The sequence below is a fragment of the Pelodiscus sinensis genome, chromosome 20 (genome assembly GCF_052426305.1).
Source record: "Pelodiscus sinensis isolate ZL-2025 chromosome 20, ASM5242630v1, whole genome shotgun sequence".
Classification (NCBI taxonomy): Eukaryota; Metazoa; Chordata; order Testudines; family Trionychidae; genus Pelodiscus; species Pelodiscus sinensis.
Window position 1 is genome coordinate 18348766 of NC_143071.1, and position 12143 is coordinate 18360908.

General features: G+C 47.0%; 1 protein-coding gene across 2 annotated transcripts in view; it reads right to left on the reverse strand.

The window, feature by feature from the left end:
- The window catches only part of JPT1 (Jupiter microtubule associated homolog 1), a 34292-nt gene that overhangs the window by 17470 nt on the left and 4679 nt on the right, over window positions 1-12143 (reverse strand). The window contains exons 1-3 of one of the 2 annotated variants that reach the window (XM_006136413.4): window positions 9830-9988; window positions 1498-1640; window positions 482-570 (exon numbers count right to left, since the gene is read on the reverse strand). In XM_006136413.4, coding sequence (XP_006136475.2) covers window positions 482-570; window positions 1498-1640; window positions 9830-9885 — 288 coding nt within the window. In that variant the 5' untranslated portion in view covers window positions 9886-9988. Of the gene's footprint in view, window positions 1-481; window positions 571-1497; window positions 1641-9829; window positions 9989-12143 lie in introns of those variants that run through there. The other variant, XM_025178164.3, reaches the window with a different exon arrangement.

The window sequence follows — 12143 nt, forward strand, 5'->3', positions numbered from 1 at the left end:
CTATCAAGCAAAAACCTGTACAAATAGCACAGTCCTTTTCTTGCCTTTCCACCTCAAGTTAGGCCACATACTTGCATCTGCTGCTCCTTGTAGATGGCAGCTAAGCAAGTCATTACAGAAGTATTCAGGTTACTTATTTTGCACTCCAGCACAAAACTAACATCCCCAAAGCACAGCTGCTTGAACTTTACAAGTCAATTCCGGTAATATTGAACCCCCATTAGGGCTAAGGCACAATTTTCCTCAGTATTTCCAGATTTTAGCAATGGAACAAGTCAGAAAAATTTACTGAGTACCCAGTTTAAAAATCTAGAACTCAGTGTTTAGTTTGCTAGCTATCAGCTTATTAATGGTACTGGGAGATTTTATACTTTCTCCAGGTAGAAAATAAGAGGCCATAATAAAGTCTTCAGTCCCTTTTCCTACTATATAATCTTACCAGCAGCCAAAAGCATGGCACGAGCTTTTGATAATCACTGACCTTTGGATCTATGAAGTCCCCACAGTTTGCATCAGAAGAGTTTCTCCTTTGTGGTTCAGAATCTTCTCTCACACCTCTGGGCATGATCCCTGAAAGCAGAATTTTGTTTTAAAAATGAGTAGTCTCATGGCAATTTAGAGACTAACACACACATGCAAGCTTTCATCTTGAAATCATCTAATCTGACATAGGTTTTGCCCACAAAAGATCATACTATATTTTTTTTGTTAGTCTCCAAGGCCATGCCTACACAGCAAGCCATTATTTCAAAATAATATTGAGATGGACTTCTTACTCTGACTCCTGTAATCCTTATTTCACAAAGAGATAGTGACGTTGAAGGAAGAGCACTCTTCCTTCGACTTCCTGCTGTGTAGACAGTGCCAAAAGCTAAATTAAGCTATTTTGACTTCAGCTGCACAATTTACGTAACTGATGTTACGTGTCTTAATTCAACTTTTGCCCTGCAGCGTAAATATGCCATAAGGTGCCACAGGACTACTCCTTTTTAAAACAGAGAGACTAAGTCTAACACTTTTGAAGTTTTAGTAAGGATGTAAATTCAACCTACAAGAAAGCACACTAGCACAATTATCCATAGTTTTATTTCTCATGAACTAGTGAAAGAGCAGTGACAGCCAAGATTTCACCCCAGGTATCTTGGTGTCTCATCACTGCAGTATTAAAATGCCTCAAACAGTCTATCCTCACAGCCTCACCCCTTTGAGATAAATATATACTTTTTCCTCATTTATACATAGAAACAGAAAAAGTGTGGCAAACATGAGAGATTAAGCCACATTATCTGAATCTCAAACTGCTAGTGCCTGAACTTAAAAAAAAAAATTTTTTCCCCCTCAATACCATCAACTGCATTCACTTCAAGATGCTAATGATACTGCTTTGCAGTTCAAGGGACCACTCATAGCCTTTTCCATAAAGCATTACAAAGTTAGAATAATCGCTGGACACTAGCAACACTAGAATAGACACTAAAACCAGAGTGATGCTTTTACCTGTTGATTCAGCCTTAGAAAGTGGAGTCTCTTCAGGAGGACCAAAGATGTTGGATGCCATTCTGTTCCTTCGCACTGGCTGCTCTTTCGGCAAATCAAAGCCCAAGTTGAAATTGGAACCTCCGCCTGGAGGGCGCAGTACCCTGTAGAAAGATTTAGTATGACAATCTTATATTTCAAGAGTTTTATCATGTTTTGGCATACACAAGCCAAGCACTAAAATGAATTACACTTGTAGCTCACTCCTGGACCTACAACATACTTCAGGATAGCACAAAGACATCTGTTCGGTTGCTGCTATTCATACGGAACTGATCAGAGGACTAGAGAGAGAGAGACAGTGCAATTCACTACACTAAATAAAGATAGCCAAACAAAGGGGGGGAAGGGGGGGGAGAACCTCAGCCAGCTCCATTTATCCAAGCATCTCAGAATCAGGAAAAAAATACTACATTTCCAACTCAGAGCCAAAAACCTATTTATCATAGAGTCCAATCTTTCAATTGCTAGCAGCCAAATTCATTAGAACACCCTACAAAATTAATCTTGAAATTAGCAATATGGCAGAAACCAACATTTGGCACATAAACCACTGTACTATTTGCACCATCACTGATTGTGTCTAGCTTCCAGACTCTTCTATTTGGAACTGTTCCAATTTTTTTAAACCCAAACATGCAGCAAGTTCCTGAATTAAGAGATGAGCCAAAAAGCTTATAGTAAAAATTGCTCAAGTGCCATCTGTATTGAACAGGGATCAAGGGGCAGAGTTTAGCTGCCAAGCAAAAAAGGCATGGCATATAGCTCAAACAAGCAAGATAAATCTAGCAGTGAGACCTTGAGCAGGAAGTAGTAAGAAGCCTATCTGATACCTCCTCCAGAAAGTCAAGAAGAGAAAATAAGAAAGTGCACAACACTTAAGCTTTCAATTCCTTCAGCCATATTTTCTTCAGCCTAATTTCGGAAGATTAGCACCACTGGAGGCTAGATGAGTAAGGAACAGCTCTCAGACAAAATTCAAAATACTGCCAGAGTTGTTGATTCAGAATATCAAATGAAGTTATCATATTAGGAATGTGAAATCTTAACCAGTAAGCATCACCTTACTGAATGGGTGAGGCATACCTATCCAATTAACTCTGTGGTGTTCAACTAGTTCTATAGTGGCTACTGCTATCGCAAACTAGCCACACTCAACCAGCCAAATAACCACATGTGGCTAGCACTGGGTTGGGCAATAATTTTGGATGGGGGGGGGGGGGCAGGGCACTTTACAAATTTCAGAAGTTGCCACAGGCTGACCCAGAAAGGCAGGGCCTCAAGCGGAAGGGGCAGGGTTGAGAACCACCCTGCTGGATACTGTGACCTTATTTTCTGAACCAGCTGCAGCTAGAAAGAAGAGTTTAATTTAAATTATGAAACAGATTAAGTGTTTTAACTTTCTCATGTTAGTTTATCAAACCTCATTTTAAATAAAGTAAAATATTATGTCCAACATAAAAGGTTTCAATGTTTTGTTTATTTATAGGAGGGGTGGGGAACCCTTTTTTGGGCAGGGGTCACTGACTCACAAAAAAAAAAAAAAAAAAAAAAAACTTCCACTCCCCCCCCCCAATGATGTGGCCCCAACTGAGACACCTCACTCCTTTGGTGTGCCAGCCTCATGGCGGGGGATGGGGGGTGAAGAGGGGAGGAAGAGCAAGGGTATGTCTATACTACAGTGTTATTTCAAAATACCTATTTTGAAATAATGGGTCTACACACAAAATGCATTTCGAAATAGCATTTTGCTATTTCGAAATAGTGCGTCCACACTGAGTGGACTCTGAATCGCATTTAAGGCTGGCCGGAACCAGTTGCAGCAGGGCACCAGGTCAGGATTTACTGCGTGGGGCTGCTGCCTGAGACTGAGGTCTGTGCTTAAAGGGACCCCCTCCCAGACAACCAGTTCTCAGGTTTCCTTGCTTGCTTGTCTAGCTGGATGAGAGACAGCAAAGCATTTTGTCTCTGCGCACTCTGATTGCCCTCACTCGGGACACCCCAGCACTCTGCAACATGGAGCCAGAATTGCCCCTGGGCACTCTGGTGCTTCTCGTGGACGCACTGCTGCAAGCCTGGCTGCACTTTCTGCAGGCTGCCATCCAGGACGTCCATTGGGGACCCTGAATAAGGTCCATGATCTCCACCCTGTAACAGGAAGGCTCCCGGGAGCTAGCAGACTGTTCCTGTGGAGCAGTGAAGGGCTGGCTGCTAGTGGCTTGCTGGCTCACGTTTTGGGGCCACTATGTCAGGGTCAGTGACTGCTGGCTCTGGGCATGCAGGCTTGGAGCTGGCACAGGCACGGTGGCCAGAGTCTACCTTGTAGAATGAGTATCAGAGGGGTAGCCGTCTTAGCCTGAATCTGCAAAAGCGGCGAGGAGTCTTGTGGCACCTTATAGACTAACCAAAGTGTTAAAGCATAAGCTTTCGTGGGCAAAGACCCACTTTGTCACATCTGACAAAGTGGGTCTTTGCCCACAAAAGCTTATGCTCCAACACTTTGGTTAGTCTATAAGGTGCCACAGGACTCCTCTTGTAGAATGAGGTTTACCAAATTCGAAATAAGTGCTCTGCTATTTCAAATTCACTTTTCTGTTTAGACATACCTAGGGGCTGTATCTACACTGGCATGAATTTCCGGAAATGCTTAAAACAGAATAGTTTTTGTTATAAGTATTTCCGGAAAAAGAGCGTCTACATTGGCAGGCTGCTTTTCCGGAAAAACCCTTTTTCCGGAAAAGCGTCTGTGGCCAATGTAGACGCGCTTTTCCGGAAAAGAGCCCCGATCGCCATTTTCGCGATCGGGGCTTTTTTCCGGAAAAGACTACTAGCTGTCTACACTGGCCCTTTTCCGGAACAGTGTTCCGGAATAAGGACTTATGCCCGAGCGGGAGCAGAATAGTTTTTCCGGAATAGCAACTGATTTTGTACAGTAGAGCATCATTGCTTTTCCGGAAATTCAAGGGCCAGTGTAGACAGCTCGCAGCTTATTCCGGAAAAGCGGCTGATTTTCCGGAATAAGTGGCCCAGTGTAGACACAGCCCCAGGGAATGGGGTAACTGAGGTACAAGGCTTCCCATAGACCAGATTTTTTTTCTGGTGTTCTGGAGTTAGCGGATTTTATGGACCTCCTTAGGCTCCAGAGTGGGGAGGGGGAGATGAGGAGTACAGTGCAAGAGACAAGGCTGCCAGCAAGTAGGATTAGGATGGGGTGCAGAAGCAGGCTGGGAGTAGGGCATCTAGCCAAGTGGAGGGAGCAGGAACAAAGGAGGGTGCAGTGTGGGGCCAGAAGAGAGGGTGCAAGAACAAGGGAGGGCGTTGGAACAAGCTGGGGGAACAGGGGTTTTGGGAGGGAGGGAAGGGACAGGATTGGGGTGGGAGGGTCTGGGCATGAGAGGGGGAGAAAACCTTCTCTGGCTTCGTGTCCTCTTGAAGCAGCGGCTGCAGCCACACTGACCCGGCCACCCCAAAGGCACTGCAGCCACAGGCTAACCCAGAGAGGCCACATGGCTGAGGTAGCGATGCCTCCAGGGCCAGCCCTGTTGAGAAGCCTCAGCCCCAGTGCTGCCTCTTCTCCAGCAGCTCCGTGGGTGTGGAGTGGCAGAGCTGAGCTCCTTCCCCTGTGGTGCACACCTGTTAGGGGACGGGGACTGGAATTGCCTCATGGGCCATATCAAAGCCCAAGATGTGCTAGATCTGGCCCATTGAGGCTTCTGCCCACCCCGGGTTAGCGGCTAGCATGCTGTACACCACAGAGTTAACTGGTAGCCAGTGAGGGAGGGAGCAGCTGCCCACCTGCCATGGGCAGGGGCTGTGCCAGATGCTGCGGGTCCAGGCGCTCCACAAGTAGGGGAAGCCTCTGTCCACAGGGAGTCCAACCCACCTCGGACAAGGGCTGCTCTAGCAGGAGCCGGTGGCAGCCTCAGGCCCTACATGAGGGCTAGGAACAGGAGCCCTGTGGACTGTACCAACCAGGCTGGAGCAGCCCCCAATCTGGGATCCCGCTTAATAGATTGAATGTTAGGTTGACCTAATAGTTAACTGATTAACCAGAACTTTACATCGCCATTTCATATACAGTTCAGACCCAAACTATGGAGAATGGACAGTCGGGTAAGTCTATAATAGTGAAGTGAGGATCCCGGTACTTTAGTAGGGATGTTTACTGTTTTAACAGACTAATCATGGGACTGCTGAAAATCTCAGCAGTTACACATGCTGCAAGCTCTGCTGCTTAGTGGGGCTGCCAGCCCCTGCTGGCTCCACTCCTTGGGAGTGGCTTTGCTGCTGCAGCAAAGCCACCTCCTCAGGAGTGGGGAAAGTTTAACCGATAATATTAACTGATAAGCTGATGCTTATCGGTTAAACTCTAACATCCCTACTTTTTTGTACAGTTAAGTCCCCTTAACAGTTTGGGTCTTATGCTACAGTTCATAGTGAAATGCTACAGACATCTTTCTACTATGCAAAAATTCAAACACAAATACTGCAGAGCTGGAATAACGATCCTGTGACTCAGATATGGATGATCGCTGCCAGGAATTAATTATTCTCAATGAATTCCAAACCTTAAGCCTACTGCACTAAAGGCAGAAACATAAGACATCCAATTACTTTTATACCTTGATAACCTCAAATGCAGCAGAGCAACAAGCAACACAACTTTCATACAAGAGTGAATTAATTTGTTTGATATTCTAGAACTGAATGGAGTTTTTAAACTTACTTTGAAAACATCCTTAGAGGGGAACACCCCTAAATTGCACTGCTTCTTAGTATAGCAGGGATTCTGTACAGAATCCCTGCTATACTACACTACGCACTGAACATACATCCAGACTACCCAGTAGATTAAACACAGCTTTTAAAAATCCACATATACCTTTATGATTTCTTTAGTCCCCTTTCTGAGGCATGTAGTTTGAACAATTACAACAGTCAATTAAAAATTCATCTACTGAATACTATATCTTGTAAAGAAAATTTATCCTTCTAGTGAAAGTGTTTAAATGTGAACACCACCTCTCATCTATTAGTTGCAGTGTTCAAAGATGGACTTGCAACCACAGCCCATATCTCCCCCTATTGACAGATTAGTGACAATCATTTCCTAGGCAGACTGATGTCAAACAGACTAAGACAACACAAAAAAGGGTAGCCAACTGCTAAGTGTACATAAGAACGGTCATAATGTATCAGACCACAGGTCCACCTAATATTCTGTCTTCCAACAGTGGCCAATGCCAGATGCCACAGAGGGAGTGAACAGAATAGGGAATCTTCAAGCAATCCCTCTCCCGTCACCCATTCCCAGCCTCTGACAGAAGCTAGAGACACCACTCTTACCTTCATGGAAGTTAGGTCCATCAATGGCTATTAGCCAGGGTGGGTATCTAGTTCTTTCTTGAACCCTGTCGTCACATCCTCCTCTGACAAGGAGTTCCACAGGCCCAACCATGCACTGTCTGAAGAAAAGCTTCCTTTTAAACCTGCTACCTATTATTTAGTGACCCTTAGTACTTATGTTATGGGAATAAGTAAATAATTTTCCTTATTCACTTTTTCCACACCACTCGTGATTTTATAGACCTCTTATCATATCCCTCCTTAGTCTCCCTCTTATCTAAGCTGAAAGTCCCAGTCTTTTTAAACTCTCTTCATAAGGGACCCGTTCCAAACCCCTAATCATCATTGTTGCCCTTTTCTGAACCTTTTCCAACGCCAAGATCTTTGAGAGGAGGCAACCTCATCTGTATTCAATATTCAAGATGTGGGTGTACAGGCAGTCCCCGGGTTACGTACAAGATAGGGACTGTAGGTTTGTTCTTAAGTTGAATCTGTATGTAAGTCGGAACTGGCGTCCAGATTCAGACACTGCTGAAACTGACCGCCAGTTCTGACTTACATACAGAATCAACTTAAGAACCCCAGGCGTCCCCAAGTCAGCTGCTGCTGAAACTGATCAGCAGCTGATTCCAGCAAGCCCGGGGCAGAGCAACTCTGCCTGGGGCTTCCTGTAGTCAGCGCTGGTCAGTTTCAGCAGAAGCTGACTTGGGGACGCCTGGGGCAGAGCAGCTGGGGTGCTACTGGACCAACCCAGCAGCACCCCATCTGCTCTGCCCCAGACGTCCTGATTCAGCCGCTGCTGAAACTGACCAGCAGCGGCTGAATCAGGACCTGGGGCAGAGCAGCTGGGGTGCTGCCGGGTTGGTCCAGTAGTGCCCACGGGCGCTGCAGGACCAATCGGCAGCGCCCCAGCTGCTCTGCCCCAGAGTCCAAAACAAAAGCCTGGTCTGCTGGGGGGGGGGGGAGCACACTAGCTGCGCCCCCCCCCAGCAGACCAGGGACATGGGGAGCAGAGCCGCAGCGGCAGCGGGGTGCCCCGCCTCTGAGGCTTTGCTCTGGCAAAGCCTCTGAGGCGCGGGACCCCCCCGCGGCTGTAGCTTCAGTCAGGGTCCCCAGCAGACCACAGGCACCGGCACCCAAGTGGCAGCAGCAGCGGTTCCCGCGCTTCCGAGGCTTTGCTCTGGCAAAGCCTCAGAAGCGCGGGAACCCGCCCGGTGCCCCTGGTCTGCTGGAGACGGTCTCCAGCAGACCAGGGGCACCGGAGCAGCTTACGAACGGGGCTCTCGCCCCGACTTCCGGGGTGAGAAAGCTCCGTTCGTAAGTGCGGATCCGACATAAGTCGGATCCGCGTAAGTCGGGGACTGCCTGTACCATGGTTTTAGAGGCAATGAGATGTTCTCTGTCTTATTCTCCATCCCTTTTTTAAATGATTCCTAACTTTGCTTTTTTGACTGCCGCTGCACATTGAGTGGATGTTTTCAGAGAACTATCCACAATGACTCAAGAAATCTAGTGAAGCTTCAACATGTCTGACATTCTAGTCCAGCTAAGCTTATCAGCTCACCCTTTTAGTCATCATCCAAGCCCAGGATTTTGCAATTGCCCCGCCAACAGCCACACTTTTCCTGAAATACATTACGTTTTTAATTGGATTTCATGCAAAGAGCAATGAGAAGCAAACCTCAGCTCCATGAAGAAAACACTCTTGCAACAGAACCAAATACCCAAATTCTCAACAGGAAGTTTCTGCTTGTTTAAAACCGCCACTTATCAAACAACTGCCTAGTTCCAACTTGCCCAGAAGACCATGATTTACACTGCCAATGCTGAGCTCAACTGTAGTTTGAGATAATTTTTAAGAAATGCTATGCAAACTCTCACAAGTGATCTAATTAAGTTCTTTGTTTTAGACCAACCTTGGCTTCCCTGATCCAGTCTCATGCTCTCTCTTGTTCTGGTATCTTTTTTTTTTTTAAATAAAAAAAGCCCTCTTTTTCACAGCAGTTTCATAGCCCTTGATTCCTGCCCCCTCAAGATGGCTCCCACATCATTATGTGGGAACCCCCGCCCTCAAAGAATAGCCAGTGCACCGCCGCAGGTTTTGATCAATGGAGAAAAGATGCTCAGTGAAGTAGCGCCTTCACTTCCCCCAGCCCTGGAGCATGCTCTTAGAGATCCTGCTGCCTATAATCCGTTTAAAGCACCAGTAGACAATGAGCTTGACAATATAGACACAGTCCAGCTGGCACAATCAAACCTTCCACAAAGTTCCAGGACCCTACAACTGTCCCCGAGTAGGAGCAGCCTCTTAACAGGAATGCCCGATGAGTTACCAGCGTGCCCACTGCCCCTGCTAAGGTTCACAAGTAGAGAAGCTACAGACGAGAGACAATAGAGCCAGCTCCAGCCCCACCCAGTGTGGGCAACCCTCCCGGGGCACCGCCACTAGAGCAAGGAGCGAGCTACCAGCAGCTCAAGACAGGCGGCACCAGGGACTGCAGGGAGGACGGCGCCGGGGTTTTGGGGAGGGACCGAGAGGCGAATCCAACTGCGTGGCTGGGCAGCGAGCTCCCTTCCTTTGTTCGGCGAGCAGCCGCACGCAGCAGCAGCCGCCCGGGGCGGGTCTGCCGCGATCCCAGGCCCTGCGGCTCATCCCCAGACAACTGCGTCAGGGCTTCGCCGCGAGACAGCGAACCCCACGGGCGGCACATGCCGGCCAGCCCCGAGAGATCCGTCAAGGCACCGCACGGCTGGACCCAACCCAGCGACGGGGCTTCACGGATCCGGACTTCCCGTCTCCCCCCGCATGCACGCCGCCGTCGCGAGAGGGAGCCCCTCAGCGTCACCCCAGCGCGCGGCTCCCCGTCAGGGCCCGGCCAGTTTTGTCCCCCCGCGGGCAAACGGTCCCAACGGCCAGTCAGCCCCGTTCCCTCCCCGGTCCGCCCACCTGGAGCTGCTCCTTCCGTTGGGGTCCACGCCCTTGAAGGTGGTCGTGGTGGTCATGGCGGGGAGAGATGGGCGAATGCGCTTCCGAGCAAGAGGCTGGCAGGAGGTGAACTTCACTCCCCGCTGCTGGTGACAACTACTGCAGCTGCCCCCCACCCCAGCAGCCGGTTTTTATACCCGCAAAAAGACGCGCCCCACCCTTCGGCTCTCTCATTGGACGGTTCAAACCCGATCCCACCCACCATTGGGCGAGGAGCCGCCACTCTGTGCTTAGTCCCGCCTCAACCTGTATTCTGAGTGGCATAGGGCAGCCTTCTTCCCTGCCCCTAAACTTGATTGGGGGAGAAATAATGTTCTCTCAGAGTGGATTGGCTGCCTTTGGTGCCGGGATCCCTTTGTTGCTAAATGGAAAGTTCAGTTGTCACTCACCTGACTCGATTCTGATTGGCTCAACTATATATGAGGCCAGACAAATCTCCAGTAAGTCTAGTTCAACAGATTTTTCATTATGAGGGGGCACCGTTGGATTGGAACTGAAGGGTCCCCACAAATGGAGTGACTGGATCTAGCTTAGCAGCACTACAGTGGGAGGTATCAGGCCAGAAATTCAATCTTCAACCCAATCACCACCACGTACAAAATACCTCAAAATTGCTCTCATGTTGCTGGTGCTGTCTCAGAAAGTCACCACACCATGATGTAATGCTCTCATGCCATGTCATTACCTCCAAAGGTAATCTTCCTGTGATGCAATGTGAAGCCACCATCTCAAAACATAATTTCAGCACCTACCCACATCCATATGCTGAAGTAGTCCCTAGCCCACAAAAAATTATGCCCAAATACAACTGTTAGTTTTTAAGGTGACACTCGATTTTTTTTAAATGCCCATCTAAGGCTATCATCGTGCTGTAACAAGCAATAACACCGATTGCCTCAAAATGTTCTGCTGCAATGCAATGGCGGCAACTAAAATTTCACAAACTCATGGGATACAACAAAATAGCACCACTTCAAAATCTGATCACAACGATAATCATAGTGCAGCCTCTAACATCCAGACAAAGAGACATACAGCAGTGCTTCAAAATGTAACACACAGTAGTGATTTTGTGTCAAAAGATACGTGATGATGCATAAAATTCTGCTCTTTCAGAATCACATTCCGTTACAATACATTAGCACTGTATCAAATCAGATTCTATTCTATCCTCTATAGCTTCTTACACTACACACCACCAAAGTACCTGAGCACCTTCCAGCAATGCATTAAGAAACATGACTAACATTGGTCACATGTTTATTCTCTCATGATAGCTTGCAAAGTACCAAGGAAATGGACTAACCTTGAACTTAGTCATATGTTATTTGGAAAATGGGAATCATATTCAGATTGATTAGTTCATATTCTATTCTGATAAATAGCCCACTATAGTTATGTAGGTTAGAATTTTGTCTAATAGTTAATATGTCTCAAATCTCAGTTACTAGCCATAATTTCTATAATACCTTCCATCCAAACATTTAAAATGCTAACTGATTAAATCTCCTAACACCCCTGTGATGGAAATCAGGAGTATTAACCCAGTTTTACAGATGGGGAAATGGGGACACAGAGGTGAAATTACTTTACAAGGGTCATAAAAGTACCACAGAATGGAGATCAGAAGCCAAATTTCCAGTCCAACTTGCTTCTCTACCCACAATTCCAAATGGCATGTCCCAACTCAACTACATAGCCTCCCTATCACTCTCCCTTAGGAAACAAAAGGAAATGAGTGCCTCTCAGGTCTGAATACACTGACTTTTGTGACCCAGTCATAGCAGAAATTAATCTGTCTGTAATGGTATACCATCCACCTATCGCAAGCACCCTTTCTGGTCTAGTAGGAGTGCAGTTTTTTCCACTTCCTCTGCTCTCAGTTCCCCATCAACTGATGCACTCATCAAGCAAGCCTCCAGTGACTCAACCCTCCATTCAAGTCACACACACTCCAACTGCAAAACCAAACCAAACCAAACCAACTCCTTCTGGGATATATTGTCCAACCAGGCCTAATCGCAAAACCTTTAGTAATATTCTGCAGCTCTTCCTGGGTTCAGTTCCTTTTATAATCCAAAAAGCCCCATCACTGTACCTCTCCATCAGCAACATTTCTATCATCAGACTGAGGATGAGGGAAGGCTAATCAGGCGTATTTCAGTACCCAACTTGGCAAGCTTATGTGCAAAGATTTCTGTTCTGGGATGGAGCAAAACCCCTAAACTACCTTCTAAGTACATAAAAGGTTCTTACAAGGAGGAGGGAGAAAAAC